This window comes from Carcharhinus amblyrhynchos, chromosome 29 (assembly GCF_965287045.1).
Source record: "Carcharhinus amblyrhynchos chromosome 29, sCarAmb.v2.hapA, whole genome shotgun sequence".
Lineage (NCBI taxonomy): Eukaryota > Metazoa > Chordata > Chondrichthyes > Carcharhiniformes > Carcharhinidae > Carcharhinus > Carcharhinus amblyrhynchos.
Window position 1 is genome coordinate 6,903,820 of NC_137352.1, and position 16,892 is coordinate 6,920,711.

The 16,892-nt window shown below is 44.0% G+C and overlaps 1 protein-coding gene across 1 annotated transcript in view; it reads left to right on the forward strand.

The window, feature by feature from the left end:
* Positions 1–16,892, forward strand: part of usp28 (ubiquitin specific peptidase 28) — an 89,295-nt gene that overhangs the window by 31,666 nt on the left and 40,737 nt on the right. The window contains exons 3-8 of the mRNA XM_080214688.1: positions 5,567–5,699; positions 6,069–6,192; positions 7,633–7,795; positions 14,214–14,300; positions 14,746–14,883; positions 16,237–16,307. Of these exons, the coding sequence (XP_080070814.1) occupies positions 5,567–5,699; positions 6,069–6,192; positions 7,633–7,795; positions 14,214–14,300; positions 14,746–14,883; positions 16,237–16,307 (716 nt within the window). The remainder of the gene's footprint in view (positions 1–5,566; positions 5,700–6,068; positions 6,193–7,632; positions 7,796–14,213; positions 14,301–14,745; positions 14,884–16,236; positions 16,308–16,892) is intronic.

The following is a 16,892-nucleotide window of genomic DNA, read 5'->3' on the forward strand; positions in this document are numbered from 1 at the left end:
CTAAGATTCACAAACAAAACTGGACAGACATATATATATATTCCACTTCAAAATTATGGGCAGCACGGTGACACAGAGGTTAGCACTGCTGCCTCAAAGCCTCAGGGAACTGGGTTCAATTCTAGCCTCAGGTCACTGTCTGTGTGGAGTTTGCACTAATGTTCTTTGGGGAAGGAAATCTGCTGTCCTTACCTGGTTCGGCCTACATGTGACTCCAGATCCACAGCAATGTGGTTCATTCTCAGCTGTCCTTAGGCAAGTAGGGATGAGCAATAAATGCTGGCCAGCTAGTGATGCCCATGACCAATGAATGAATAAAAAAAAAACCTGAAGCAATAGGTCTTGAGCTCCCAAGTTTTTGGGTTCAAATCCCACCATGGCAGATCGTGAAATTGAATTGAATAGAAATTCTTGAATTAAAAGCTTAATGATGACCATGAAACCATTGTTGATTGTCTCAAAAACCCATCTGGTTTGTTAATGACCTTTAGGGAATCCTTACCTGGTCTGGCCTACATGTGACTCCAGATCCCCAGCAATGTGGTTGATTTTTAAATGCCCACTGAAATGACTTAGCAAGTACCTCAGTAGGCAAGGGTAGGCAATAAATGCTGGCCCAGCTAGTGACGCCCACTTCCCATGAATGAATTAACAGATAAATCTGACTTGGATTCCATTCACCCTTACTCCATCTCTTGTCTGCCACTTCAGGCTACATCCAAAAGAACAGAATCTGTCGCACTGCTGGTCATAGAATCCTACAGTGCAGGGGGAGGCATTTGGTCCATTGAATCTGCACTGACCACAATCCCACCCAGCTCCTATTCCCATAGCCCGACATATTTACCATGCTAGTACCCCAGATACTAAGGGGCAATTTAGCATGGACATTCAACTTAACCCACACATCTTTGGACCGTGGGAGGAAACCGGAACACCTGGAAGAAACCCACGCAAGCACAGGAAGAACATGCAAACTCCGCGCGCACAGACAGTGACCTGGGTCCCTGGTGCTGAGGCAACAGTGCTAACCACCATGCCATCCCAATCTCTAAACTGAACCTCATTCTCCTGATCCCAAGAAATCACTCTGACTCTCTAGCATTTTCGTGGTTGTGATACATTATTTGCTCTGAAGTGCCCAACAAGCCTGGAATTCACTTTTTGAAGTACAAGGAGCTTTTTGTAGGGAGGTATATTTTCTTGCTGCCAACATTGATGGTTTTTCCTGTCTATGCATCTTGGATGGGCATGAGACGAGGAGGAGGATTGGGGGAGGTGGTGGCATCAGTGCTAGCCATGGTTTTAGTGCCATCTTAGAACACCCCACCACCCTTGGCACGCCCAAGCACGAAGGAACCAATTTTTTAACATTGGAAGTAGTTCTATGCATTGAGGAGGAAACTGGATAAGTACGTGAGGGAGAAAGGGTGAGAGGAAATATGGTGGGTGGAAGTTCACTTGGATTGTACACACTATGAACAGGTTTGGCCAAATGGCCTGCACGTTCTGTGTGGTTTTGCATGATGGAGTAGAAACCATAGACTGGTAGAAGTAATGGAGGCAACAGACTTGGGAAAAGCAGAGCAGCAGGCTTGGGAAAAGTGCCACTGTTCAGTGTTCTGATCAAGCCCAAGGCAACACCAAGGTAGCTGCCTCTCTTGATGACATTGCAAAGTGGACCTTACATTTAACTTAGCAGCAAAACCTGCTGAAACTTTCCCCAGTAAGTGTGATCGGGGATGTGGTTACCCACACTGAGATGCCAAGTGCAAGATGGTTAATGGCAGGGATGTGGTGTGCCCTCTGAAACAGCACGGCCACACTGTCTCTCCATAACTGAAGAACCTGGCTGATTCTACAAGTAAGAAGTCTCACAACACCAGGTTAAAGTCCAACGGGTTTATTTGGCAGCACAGCTTTCGGAGTCTCTATCTCCTCCTTCAGGTGAGTGAGGAGTTGTCTTCACAAACCGGGCATATACAAACTCAATGTACAAGATAATGGTTAGAATGCACGTTTTTACAGGTAATCAAGTCTTAAAAGTACAGGCAATGTGAATGGGGAGAGAGCCAAGCAAAGGTTAAAGAGGTGTGTATTGTCTCCAGCCAGGACAGTTAGTGAGATGTTGTGAGACCTCTTACTGTGCTTACCCCAGTCCAACGCCGGCATCTCCACAATCTTTCTACAAAGACATGGTATAATTTACTTAACTGACTTGTGGCCTCTAATGGCAGAAGTCTGAAACTGCAGCCAGGATTATTGAGTGAATCGGTGAAAGGAAAGAACTCTCTTGTTTAGCACTTTAATACACCTCTTCAAAATCTCAGAAACATTACACATGTAATAAATTGTTTTGAAATGAAATTCCTATATTAGTTCATATGGCAACAATTTTTTTTCAAAAAGCAGGATCCCACAGCTAGCACGAGAGGGAGTGACCAAATAGTTTGCTTTTTGGCTCCATTGACTGAGGGACAAATGTTGGCTCAGACACCAAGAGAACTCTTAACTCTACTTTGAATGTTTCATTGGGTGGCATGGTGGCACAATGGTTAGCACTGTTGCCTCACGGTGCCAAGGACGCAGTTTGATTTCGACTTTGGGTGGCTGTCTGTGTGGAGTTTGCACGTTCTCCCAGTGCCTGCGTGGGTTTCCTTTGGGTGCTTTGGTTTCCTCCCACACTCCAAAAATGTGCAGGTTAGGTGGATTGGCATGCTCAGTTGCACCTTAATGTACAAAGAGTGTAGGCTAGATGGATTAGCTGTGAGATAGGATGGGGAGGTGGGCCTGGGAAAGGTACTCTGTCAGAGAGTTGGTATGGACTTGATAGGCCAAATGGCTACCGTGTGCACTGTAGAGATTCTCAATATCAAACAAGAACTTGGTTTAGTTCCTCACCCAAAGAAAAACTCATCGAGTTACACAACATTTCCTTAGTACACAGCTAGAGTTTCAGCTGATGTACTCTCTGTAATGGGTCCTTCACTTCTCCATGTTGTCTCCTGTCACCCCACGCACACTTTTTTGATCGGTGACTTTCTACCTAATTCAACATATCCTCCCTCCTGACCTGGTGCCCCTGATTTGCAATCCACCCCCTCAAACTTCTGAAACCACAGCTAAATGGCATGGCTTACAATAGACTTATAGAACAGTACAGCCCTGAAACAGGCCCTTTGGCTTGACTAGTCCATGCCAACCATGGTGCCCTCCCATGCTTGGCCCATATCCCTCTAATCCTTTAACATCCATCTACTTATCCAATGGTTTTAAATGTTGCTATGGAACCTGCCTCAACCACGTTCACTGGCAGCTCATTCCATATACGCACCACATGTGAAGAAGTTGTCCCTCAGGTCCCTTTTAAATCTTTCCCCTCTCACCTTAAACCTATGCCCTCTAGATTTCAACTCCCCTGCCTTGGGAAAAAGATTGTCCGTTTTCATCCTTTCTGTGCCCTCATGATTTTATATCGGGGCACATGGGATGGCATTGATCTTTTCACATATGGAGCCCAACATAGCGGACAGTCGAGGTGCATTGCTGATGACTCAGTTTCCTTGTATTAGTGGGGTCATTAATTCTTGTGTGCCATTGTTTTTCACCCCTCTTTTCTCTTCACAAGTGCAAGATTTCTTAATGCAGTCATCTGGTATCTTATCCACTGACTGGTCTTCATGTTGTGAGTCAAGGCAGTGAGGGGAACTGTAGGTTTTCCAGCTCCATTCAACCCTCACTCAGTGCCCTCTGGCTATTAAATAGCAGTCAGATATAGGTGTTGCTCTCCCCACACCCCCCACTGTTCTCCTCTCCACTCCCCCACCCCCTGACCTCAAACATTTACAATATAGCAGCAGTGACAGCACTTCAGAAATACTTCCTTGGCTGTAATGTGCACTGGGCATCCTGAGGTTGTGAAAGACACTATAAAAATAAAAGCTTGTTTGTGTTTATGCCCAAGGCACTGAATTGTAGAGTCCCTATAGTGCACAAGGAGGCCATTTGGCCCATTGCATCTGCATTGACTCTTCGGAAGAGCATCTTACCCTGCACCCCCCACCTAATTCCCGTAACCCCATGCATTTACCATGGCTAATCTGTCAAACCTACACACCTTTAGACACAAAGGGGCAATTTAGCATGGCCCATCCACCATGTTTGGACTTTGGGAGGAAATCAGAGCACCCGGAGGAAACCCATGTAGACACGGAGAGAATGTGCGACAGTCCCCCGAGGCTGGAATCAAACCTGGTTCCCAGGTGCTGAGGCAGTAGTGCTAACCACTGTGCTGCCCTTGAGTGCAATTGTTCTGTTCCCATTCATGTCCTGCTCAGAGCAGCAAATAACAGTGCCATGTATTAAGCATGGATTTTCCATCATCCTGCATTTGTATACCTCCTGTACTATTGGTAAAACATCCCAAGGTGCATCATGGAAATGTAATCAGAAAACCTCTTTAGCCCTGAACTTTTATAATATGGGTTCTTTGTGTTGCTGTGGTGGTCTCTCATGGGTGAGATCTTGCCACTTGTGTATTTAACCATGAACACATTTATTGATGGGTTTTAACTACTTACAGTTCCAAGTATGGTCTTACATGGTGTTCCACCATGCAGGCTAGCTGCTTACAGAGTGCGGCTTTAACTGTTCTCTGAGGCTCTCCTACCATGTGACTGCAGATATCACACCATGGGCAGTGTCAGGGTGGAATCCTCCCTCAAAAATTCTGAGTGTTGAATTTGTGGGAAAACTGGAGTAATTCATGCAGGCTGGCCCTGTCAGGGTGCCCATGTCCAGGGGGCACCACACCCCCTCCGCCACCTGACCCTCTGAAGGCTCTGACTACCTCCTCCTTCACTCTAATGGGTTCGGGCCACTAGTTCCCAGAACGTAGGGAGCTCGTGTAATCTCCATTGGAGTGAGAGACTCTGGTGCGGCGGGAGAGCCCAGCGGCCGGACAATTCATTCTTGGTAGTCTCATTTAAATGGTAGGGAAATGATTATTTAAATCATTTCCGCGTCTCCCCGTCAATTTCCAGCGAGGAGCAGACCGCGCCCATATTCCAGCACTGATAGATGCAAGCGAGACGCGAACGCTTACGGGAACCCTGCGAATCGGCCCGCGCCAATTCATCCGGCCCGTTGCACTAAAAAATTAGCGCAGCAGGATGGGACAATCGTGGCCCCAGTCTCCAGTCCCATATTAACCCTTGCTCTGCCAAGCAGCTTTACATTACAACACACTCAGACACACATCATCACATGAACTATGTATGAAATTAGAGCAAGTGACCAAAACGCTTGGTCAAAGGGGTAGGTTTTAAGGTGTGCCTTAAAGAAGGGAAAAGTGGAAAGACGCGCTGTATTTAATCAGTTCCTCCTTAAACCAATTCCCACCCGCCCACCCCCAACCCCCCCCGCCCCAACCGATATGTTCAGAGGTCTAGACAAAAATACCTTGGAAGAAGTTAGCGTTTTCTGTTTACTTTAAAATAACATTGATGAGCATGCTGAATTTCATGTAACATTTTAATCCGATTATTGTCTGTCCTCTTAACCGCAGGTCAGCAACAGGGACATAAATCAGGCAGTGAGCTTCCTCACTGATGAAAGTGCCAGGGAACCAGGTTTCGGAACAACCACCAATGAACCAGATAACGAGTCCAGCGGAGTCATGGGCAGCCAGTCACGTGGAAGTGAGTACTTTAAGCCTGACGCTGACCTCGCTTTGATGTGGAGCCAGTTGGTTTGCGTGCAGCGGGAGCTGGCGTTGAGGGAAGGAGCTGGTCAAGGGGAGAGACAGGTTGCGTTGTGCACTGTGAATGCTGCAATACACTAAGTGCAGTGTCCATTACCCTCCCCATCCCCAAAACCACCCCAAGTCACTGAGTCTGTGACTTGTATCGGTCACACCACCAATGGGAATGCTAATCAAAAGAAAACCCCCGCCTACCCATTGTGCAAGCTAAAGAGTTCAACGACCATCTTAAAACTATCGACAGCAACTTGAATGTCATTATTTTAGCCCGGTTTCCGACCCGCACCAACGGTAACTCTTTTTTCAGGTGTCATTGACCTCACCAACGATGAGAAGGAGGACCTCCAGAAGGCGATAGCACTGAGCTTGAGAGAAAGCGAGAAGTTACAGAAAGAAGCTGAAATTGCTGCAGAGAATCGGGAAACTGACCAGTATAGTGCTGCATAATTATTGGATTTAAGAATTGAATGGGCCCTCTATTTCCCCCTTTTGGTACAAGTCACAATAGTCAGTACTGTTCAGGAATCTGGGATGAGCATTGGAAGTTTGACTCGATGCCAAGTCCCATTAAAGATTCTGGAAGATGTGGTTTTTATTCACAATTCTTGGCTTGATGTTTGGGTTTGGCCATCCAATAGGCTTTTTTTCTATAGAGCTCAACTCAACTGTCCTTTATTGATGGGGGGGAGGGAACAATGTCCCAGTATGAAAGTATAGAACCTGTGGGGGATGGTTGCATTGTGGTTATGTTACTGGACTAATGATCCAGGCAATATGAATTCAATACCCTGGGCAGCTGGGGAATTTAAATTAAGTTAGTTAAATAAATCGATTTAAATCAAGAAAATATCTCTAATTGTGACCATGCAACTACAGATTATTATAAAACACCATCTGTTTCACTATTTCTTTTCCTATGAGATGAAGAAAATCTCACATCCTAACCTGGTCTGGTGTATATGTGACTCCAGATCCACAACAAATGGTCAACTCTTAACTGCTCTGAGAAATGGCCGAGTAAGCCACGCAGTTGTCAAGCAGGCTCCTTCTTGCCACCTTCTGAAGATCAGTTAGAGATGGGCAATAAACACTGGCCAAGTTAGTGAAGCCCCTGTAACCTGAACTCATCAGGGAAAATAAACTCTTTGTCTTTCTTTTTTCCAGCCTTCACCCCACATTCATCCTTTAGCATGTTTTGCATCTCATGAGTGTTTTTTATTCATTCATGGGACATAGGCATCCCTAGTTGCTCCAGCGCATTTAAAAGTCAACCACGTGCTGTGACTCTGGAGTCACATGTAAGCCAGACTGGGTAAGGATGGCAGATTTCCTCCCCTAAAGGACGTTAATGAACCAGATGCGTTTTTCCAACAATCAACAATGATTTCATGGTCATCAGTAGATTCTTAATTCTGGATATTTATTTTTTTATTAAATTCAAATTCTATTATCTGCCATGGTGGGACTCGAACCCAAGTCCCTAGAACGTTAGCAGAGCTTCTGGATTAATAGTCTAGTGATAATGCCGCTAGATCATTGTCTCCCCATAACTTTTCAAGTCACTGTCTGTCTCAGTCACGGTCTCATTGAGAACTGGGGTCTTAGCTGAAACTTTCCAATGGATCATTTATGGGCGACACATGGTCTTTGTTAAATCCTTCCTCAGAATAATAGATTGTAAACCTGAGTGATTCTGTTCACCCCACTCTTCCCCACCCATCCCCTCACCCCCTTTGGTTTATTTGGCAAATCTACTTTATGTAAACAAATATTTTCTTTTCTCTCAGCATGATATAGATTTAATTGTGTGTCTTCCTATGTGATTTTGGGCTCTTGGTTTGAAGGTGCTAGAATTGTCTCTCTTGTTACAGAGTGGGTGACGCAAATGCCGGTGAGAGTAAAGTTGGGTTGAAAAGGAAGAGGTGCGAAGTATGGGGAGATTCCCCCAACCCACACGATAGGAAACGCGAGGATACGTGGCCGGTGGGGCTCAAGAATGTTGGAAACACTTGCTGGTTCAGTGCAGTAATACAGGTAATGAGCCTGAATACTAAGGAGAACATGAGCCTGTGCGAACATCTATCATTTTTCTGCCTTGGGGCTATCCTTATTTGTCACAGTACAATAATAATAACTTGCATATCTAAAGCACCATTAATGTGGCAAAACATCCCAAGGCCATTGCTTCATAGAAGCAAATATGGAACTAAATTTGACACCAAGCTACATAGAAAAGTTACAGCACAGAAGATAACCATAAAGTTTATTTAGAAGTCACAAGTAGGCTTACATTAACGCTGCAATGAGGGCACCAACCTTTTTAAACCCACGTAGCCCATAGCCCTGCAGCTTATAGCACTTAAAAGTACTTTTTAAAAGAGTTTAGAGTCTCTATCTCCATCACCAACTCAGGCAATGAATTCCTGACACTCAATACCCTCTGCATAAAAAAGTTCTTTCTCATATTCCCGCTACACCTTCTGGCACTTATCTTGAATCTATGCCGCCTGGCTCTAGAATTCTCCGCCAAGAGAAACAATTTTATCCTGTCCACTCTATCTCTTCCCATCATAATTTTGTACACCTCTATCAAGTCACCCTGCCACCTTTTTCGTTCCAAGAAAAATAACCCCAACCTCTCCAATAGAGATATTTAGATACCTTTGTCAAAGAAGGAAAAAGAATGACTCACATTTTTACAGTGTTTTTCACAACCATTGGGTGGGTCAATTCATGTTACTGGCAGTGAAGCACCTTGGAAGTGTGACCACTGTTGTAATGTCGAAAACATTGCAGCCAATTTGCATACATGAAGCTCCAACAAACAGAAACATAATAGATACCAGGTAATCTGTTTTTGTGATGTTGATTGAAGGATAAATATTAGCCCGGTCTCAGGGGAGATAACTCTTGGACTCTTCTTCAGAAGACCCGTAGGATATTTTACTGAAAGGGCAGATGGGGCTTTGGTTGAAAGTCACACTTCCAGCAGTGCAGCATTCCCTCAGTACTGCACTGGAACATTTGGTTTTGATATTTGTGCTGAAATCCAAAACAGAGGCAAGCGTGCTCCCAGCTATGCCATGACTCTTTAAGGAGGTTGGAAAGAAGGAGGTCTGAAGTCTCCCAACCCAGCCGATTGGAAATGGGAGGATAGGTGGTCAGTAGGACAAGATGGGCAGAGAGGATAGGAGAAGAAATCCTGGAATTCTGTCTTTTGTGCTTTTTTTGTGAGCTCTCATGTGGATTAGAATTTTTGGCCTGGTCTTTGCAAGTCAAGAGATTCCTCTGCATCTCACAGGAATTGATTTAGGTTTTGATTCAGCTTTGACATCAGATTGCATCATTTTGCCCCATAAAAAGTGATTTGTGAGGTGACACAGTGGCACAATGGTTAGCTCTGCTGCCTCACAGCACCAGGGACCCAGGTTCAATTCCAGCCTTGGGTAACTGTCTGTGTGGAGTTTGTACATTCTCCCCATGTCTGCGAGGGTTTCCTCCAGGTGCTCCGGTTTCCCCTCTGTCTGAAGATATGTAGGTTGAGTGAAGTGGCCATCTTAATTTACCCCTTAGTGTCCAAAGATGTGTTGGTCCGATGGATTAGCCATGGTAAGTGTGTGGGTTATGGGGATAGGGCAGGGGAGAGGGACTGGATAATATGCTCTTTTGGAGAGTTGGTGTGGACTTAGTAGGCAGAAAGGCCTCCTTCTGCACTGTGGGGATTCAGTGATTCTAATTACAAGATGAAACTTGATTGGGGCTGGAGGCGTTCCTTGCTGGCTTACCAGGGTGAATGTTGGTTAATTCGGTTCACCTTGTGATGGGCTATGAATACCCAGGTCCTCCTTGAGTTTACTGAGTTGCCTTATGGGGCTGGAGAGAAATTTCTCAAAGTTTATCCATAAATTGACCACAAGTTTATTTGGCTTTACCCATTACACCAATTTGGGGAACACTGTGCAAGGGGTTTCTCCACCTATTGAGGGTGACTTGATGGGGGCCTTTAAGATTAGGAAGGGGTCCATTTGTCAGCCTATATAAAGAAAGTCTTTCCACTTGTGTGGTGTGTAGAGGCTATGAAAAGTAAGATTGTCCAGTGAATCCTATAAGGGATTCAGGAGAAACTTTTCTACTTAGGTCACATCTTCTATCATCCTTTATCTCATTGTTTACGAAGTTTGTTTTTTTGGACCAGTAAATGTCTGCCATGCCCTGACCTAAGCTATTTCGGTCAACACCTGTTTCAATATTCTCATGGAAAATGATGCCCAAATACTGCTGAGTGTGTGAAGTTTTGACTGGTTCTCTGAACTCTTGAGGATCAATTGTGCAGTATGACATTTCTGCAAATGTACACCAGATTTTTAGATGAGGATCTAGTCGATGTGCCAGTGCACATTGTGGATTTTATGGTTCTTTCTGCTCAAGTCTACTAATCTGAAGGCACTGTAGCAAACGGAGAGGTCAGTTAAATGGCATTTTCATTGGGAATCCAATCCTCGCTATGATTCATTCCTTGAGCTCCAGCCAAATTGGCTGCAGAATTAAGACACCCAGAGCAAACCATATAACTTTGAACTTGGCATCGAGCACGTAATTCACGTTGAGTACCGTTAGTAGGTTGGTATCAGATGGCTGCTAATGTGCTGAGGCAGACTTGGTATCTTGTGTCGTTTGTCAGGACAGATGAGCTAACCCTCCAATCTTAGCAAGGGATAGATAAACAGGTGAAAAGGGGTCAGCTGAGATCCGGAGATACAATGACATCCCCCATTTAAAATTGCAATGGTTTAACACTCGAAAAATTAATTGTTCATTAAACAGAATGAGAAATACATCTTTGAAAGAAATTTGTCATCAGACTTGTCCCTTCTTAATGAAGAGTTTTTTTTTATTGTCCTGCTATGAAGAAATCCTGTATTAATTGTTAGTTGAAAAGGCGCTCAATCGTAAGAGGCCAGAAGTATATTTGCAGTGCTGCTAAGATTTTTTGAGAAACTTACTCTAGTTTGGGAGACACTGTTTGAAATAATTGTAGAAATCGATGGCTGGAATTCGGAGTTTGTGTAAAAGCTTTTAAAACAAAGGAAACCTGAAGGGAGAAGTGTAAAACCTGAAAGCGAAACTTGGATCGAAGCAGTGAAGAGAAAGTATCATTTAAAAGAAGATTTGGACGTATGACTTTGAAAGTGGAATTTGAAAACACTCGCGTGGAAGCTGAAGTTCAATAAGATTGATGAATCACAGCATAAGAGTCATCTGGAGGGATTTTGAGGACATTCAGTTGGGTTTAGAGAGGACTGTGTGTGACCACAGTCATCCTGTGTGCTTAAAAGGGACTTTGTGTGTTAGTGAGACAATTGCAGCTTAAGATGTACGTCGTAATCAGTGTTAATCTTAAAATCTGTATCCAATTGTTAAGCTAAGGCGGGAGTAAATGCGTATTCTATCCTCCAATTTTTCATATTTAATAAATGTTTCTTTTTCTTGTTAAAACTAATTAGTGGCCCTGTGACTCCACATTGTATTAAAAAAAGGTAAAAGTTACTGTCTTTTGAGTCAGTGTTCCATTTTGAGATCTTCCCATCCAATTATAACACCAACTGGGATTGTAACATGACACACATTTCAAGATCACTTCTAACATTATAAAATTTCACAAGCCATTCCCAATTCATTTGCTGGTCTTTTAATTTGGAATGCCAGCTGGTGAAGGATTGTAGTGGAGCTGATCTTCATGGGTCTTGTATTTATTTACAGAGTGATACATTACAAGTGTACACCTCTTAGCTCAGTGACACCAGAGTTTCAAGAAGAGTCTCTTTATACATGCTCAAGTGAAATCCTAATCAATGCCCTCAATCCTCATAATTCAACACAATTAAAATGCAGCTAATGATAGGTTGTTATCAGACTAACTTTCACACTGAGGGAGCTAATGCCGGGACACAAATGGAAATGTTTATTTAATGACTTGGTTTTAAAGAAGGAGTGAAAGAGTCAGGGAGGTTTAGGAAGGGAATTCTAGAGTTTAGAACCTCAGTAGCAGAACTATCAGCTGCAAATGACTGAGAAACGAACATAGACAAGACCCTAGTTTGGGAGGAACTTTGAAATCTTCAGGAGTCAAAGAGCTGAAGGAGATTAAAAGAGACAAAACCATGGAGAGATATTTGGAGCAAGGGATGAGAATTTTGAGAATGACGCTGGACTATGAGCCACAGTAGATCAGTGAACACAGGGCTAGATAGTGGGATCGGTTGTAGCGCAGGCACAGAATCACAGATTGCTTCATTCAGAAAGGACTTATAACTGAACCTTGGGTTTTACTGGTCTGTGTGACTTAATGGGCAAGGTTTTCCAGCTGCACTGATCCCAAAACTGGAAAAAAACCCACCTGAGGTCAATGAACCTTTGAATGGTTCCTCCCCACCACCCCCCATGGGAGCATTCCGCAGAATGTCACAACATGGCTTGTGTTTACTTGCTCAACTCATGGAAGCAAAATGGTCAGGGATGATGAGCAATGGTTTGGCTGTTGATATTAAGACAGTATAGCAACAGAAACAGTGCCAATGTTTGTTTTCTCTTTAGCTACATCTGTTCACACAATGACCTTTAAATTACAGATTTGTTGACAATTCACTGATGATATCTATTTACTGTTGCATAACTCGGTGCTGACAGTGGCATAGCTCTCCCCAATGCTGAGGTACTGTCAGGTTCTTGTGCTTATCAGCTTTATTCCAGCTGTTCCTGGATGGCTTGTATCAGCTGTGGATGAGTAGGTAGCACATTTTGCTCTGATTCAGAAGATGAGGATTCAAATCCTGTCCCAGTTCTGTACCTGAGAACGTAATCGTGACTAATGCTTCAATGTGCTGTTTTGGGTGAGAAGTTAAAAGGGAGGTCCCATCTGCCCTTAAGGGTGGATGTAAGAGATCCCACGGCATTATTTCAAAGGGGAGGTGGGGAATTCTCCTACCCTGGCTAATAGTTGTGCTCTAATGAGTCCATTATTATTGCATTATGCAACGATCAGGATGCTAGAAGGTGAAGTAGGTAAACCTTGTAATTGTTTTCATTTAGCAAGTCGTATGCTGCTATAATTGGACTGCCACTAGAAATAATGATAACAATAGCAAGCCGTGAGATTAAGGTATTACTTGATATCCTTGGTTCAGTGCACCCGAGATTTGTTAGCTCATCAGACTGTGATTGAAGTGCTGCCAAGTGCCGTTGCTCCAATGTTTATGTTTTGGGAATGGTTAGTGAAATTTTGAGCAGTGAAAATATGGGGATTATTTCATGATTAACTGATGGGACGAAGTTTAAATTTATTTATCAATGTCACAGGTAGACTTACATTAACACTGCTATGAAGTTACTGTGAAAATCCCCTAGTAGCCACACTCTAGCTTCTGTTCGGGTACACTGATGGAGAATTTAGCATGGCCAATGCACCTAACCAGCCCGTCTTTCAGACTGTGGGGGGAAACCGGAGAAAACCCAGGCAAATGGGGAAAATGTGCAGGTTCAGTTGGCAGTCAGGAAGGCAAATGCACTGTTAGCATCGTGTCAAGAGGGCTTGAATACAAGAGCAAGGATGTACTTCTGAGGCTGTATAAGGCTCTAGTCAGACCCCATTTGGAGTATTGTGAGCAGTTTTGGGCCCCATATCTAAGGAAGGATGTGCTGGCCTTGGAAAGGGTCCAGAGGAGGTTCACAGGAATAATCTCTGGAAAGAAGAGCTTGTCATATGAGGAATGGTTGAGGACTCTGGGTCTGTATTCATTTGAGATTAGAAGAATGAAGAGAGGATCTTACTGAAACTTACAGGATACCGCAAGGCCTGGATAGAGTGAACATGAAGAGGATGTTTCCACTAGTAGGAAAAACAAGAACCAGGGGCACAACCTCAGGCTAAAGGGATGCCACTTTAAAACAGAGATGAGGAGGTATTTCTTCAGCCAAAGAGTGGTGAATCTGTGGAGCTCTTTGCTGCAGAAGGCTGTGGAGACCAGGTCATTGAGTGTCTTTAAGACAGAGATAGATTCTTGATTAATAAGGGGGTCAGGGGTTATGGGAAAAGGCAGGAGAATGGGGATGAGAAAAATATCAGCCATGATTGAATGGCAGAGCAGACTCAATGGGTCGAGTGGCCTAATTCTGCTCCTATGTCTTATGGTCTCATGGTCTAACATGCAGATTCCACACAGACAAACCCAAGCAGGGAATTGAACCAGGATCTCTGGTGCTGTGAGGCACAGTGCTAGCTACAGTACCACCGTGCAGCCAATGACATGTTCGTAACCTAAGGAACAAGACCAGGTGAATTCTGTGTGACAGATGTTCACTTTGATTCTGCACCTTTGGGTTGAGGCTGCTTGGAATTTCTAGAGACTTCTTTGTGACGCTTCTAACTCTTTTTTTTTGTTTATTTTGATTTTAGTCCCTATTCCAACTGCCTGAATTTCGACGGCTAGTGCTGAACTACACAGTTCCAGAAAACACACATGAAAACTGCAGAAGCCACGCAGTAAGTTCATCTGTGGAGCGATCGGAAAGTACAAAAAAAATGGATTTACAAGGATGATTCCAGAACTGAAATTTTAGAACTACTGGGAGAGACTATGGAGGTTCAGGAGTGACCTAATGGAGGCTTTTCAAATTAGAAAGAATTTTGTTTCAATAGGATAAAAAAAAGAATGTTTCCACTTATGGGGAAGGCCAATTTTGGGGGTCTCAAGTATAAGATATTCATTAATAACTCTGATGGAGAGTTTGGGAGAAACTCAGACTGGCGAGAATTTGAACGTCGAGACAGATAGCATAGATATGTTTATCTGGCACAGGAGGGAGAAAGGAATAGAGTTATACTGATAGGGTGGGAGGAGGTTTGTGTACCACATAAACACAAGCATGGACTACTTGGATTGATTATATTAATTGTCATTTGCAACTTCATATTGTTCATTGAATAGGAGCAGCGAAACTTGGCATTTATGCAAGAACTGCGGTGTCTGTTTGCCTTAATGGTTGCCTCTAAGCGGAAGTATGTTGATCCATCAAATGCAGTCGATCTTCTAAAGGACGCTTTCAGATCAAGTGAAGCACAGCAGGTGGGTCAGAGAATCACTCCTTATGTCTAAAAAAGTATTGAGATTCTAACATCAATAGAGGTGTAGAACAAAATAACTTCAACATAAAGCCATAAATGCTGGTAACAATGGAAAATTCTAGAATTTTCCTATAGGTCGGTGGCACAGTGGTTCGTACTTCCACCTCACAGTGCCAGGGACTTGGATTGGATTCTCAGCTTGAGTCACTGCAGAGTCTGTATCCTCTCCCCGTGTCTGTGTGAGTTTCCTTCGGGTGCTCCGGTTTCCTCCCACAATCTGAAAGACGTGTTGGTTAGGGTATGTTGGCCATGCTAAGTTCTCCCTCAGTGTATCTGAACAGGCACCAGAGTGTGGCGACTGGGGGGGTTCTCACAGTAACTTCATTGCAGTGTTAATGTAAGCCTTCTTGAGAAAGTTAAAGTTAATTTATTACTTTTAGGTCTGTGAACATGTGGAAGAGATGTTAATGGTTTTGTTAGAGAGTTGCAAGAATATCTGATGAGTGTTCAATAAGATAAGGACATAAGAAGTGGGAGCAGGAGTTGGCCATTCAGCCCCTTGAATCTGCTCCTCCATTCAATAATATTAATAATTGTCAATAATGGTCTCTCTTCGGTTGGAGGGCCTGCCCATTTGTTCAGGTAGTTCAGTTGCATATTGAGAACGTGCGTTAACTTCGCCATCCAATGCTGAACATTGGGAAGTTTGTTCTAAGACTGTACGCTGACTCCTCGATCTAGATTCTTGTCAGCTTGATTCTGTTCGGGGCGGCACGGTGACCAAGTAGTTAGCACTGCTGCCTCACAGTCCCAGGGATCCGGGTTTGATTCCCAGCTTGGGCCACTGTGCGGAGTCTGTGCATTCACCCTGTGCCTGCGTGGGTTTCCTCTGGGTGCTCCGGTTTCCTCCCGCAGCCCAAAGATGTGCGGGTTAGGTGGATTGGCAATGCTAAAATTGCCCTAGTGCCAGGGAAACTAGCTAGGGTAAATACATGGGGTTATGAGGATAGGGTCTGGGTGGGATTGTGGTTGGTGCAGACTCAATGGGCTGAATGCCTCCTTCAGCGCTGCAGGATTCTATGGTGGCATTACCTCTGTGGGTTGAAGAAGTTCAGTTTGAACTCCATGCCAGGATTTGAACACACAGCCTAGGCTGGCACTTCAGCTCAGCTGCACTTTCGGAGGTGCCATTGCCCCTCAGATGAGATGTTAACCCTACCTTAGACTTACAGTTAAAGGTGAAAATGTTGGGTTAGTGTAACTGGAATTGGGGACAATGAAAGCAGATTAAGAGCCATGTTTGTCTGCAAAAACCTCTTAATGCTCTCTGCATTATTCTTTCTTTTTTAACTAGGATGTGAGTGAGTTTACCCACAAACTCCTGGACTGGTTGGAGGATGCATTCCAGATGGCAGCAAATAGGAAGTAAGTTCAGCTCACTGAAGGGACTCTGTTGGGAGCATTGTTACCTGCAGTGGGCATCAGGCTCTGCAGCAATTAGCAATCATGTTTGACAAAAAGGGACATTATCATGTTCTGGTAATAATGTCCTCAAGTTATTGGAAAAAATGGTGCAAAGGGGAGGGGTGGCATGGTGGCACATTGGTTAGCACTGTTGTGTCTCAGCACCAGGAACTTGAGTTCAATTCCTGGCTTTGGTCATCGTCTGTGTGGAGTTTGCGTGTTCTCTGTGTCTACGTGGGCTCCCCCCAGTGCTCCGGTTTCCTCCCACAGTCTGAAAGATATGCTGGTTAGGTGCATTGACCCGAACAGGCGCTGGAATGTGGCGACTAGGGGAATTTCACAGTAACTTCATTGCAGTGTTAATGTAAGCCTTCCTTGTGACTAATAAATAAACTTTTTAACTTTGCTTTACATTTTCTTAGGCGGCACGATTTGTATCTGCTGATCACTGTTCAGCTCCTCCATGCGACTAGGTAGTAATTCCTTTTGGCCAGTTTCTCCAATTCTATCATCAACATTGTCCTGGGAAATACCACTGTGCACTGA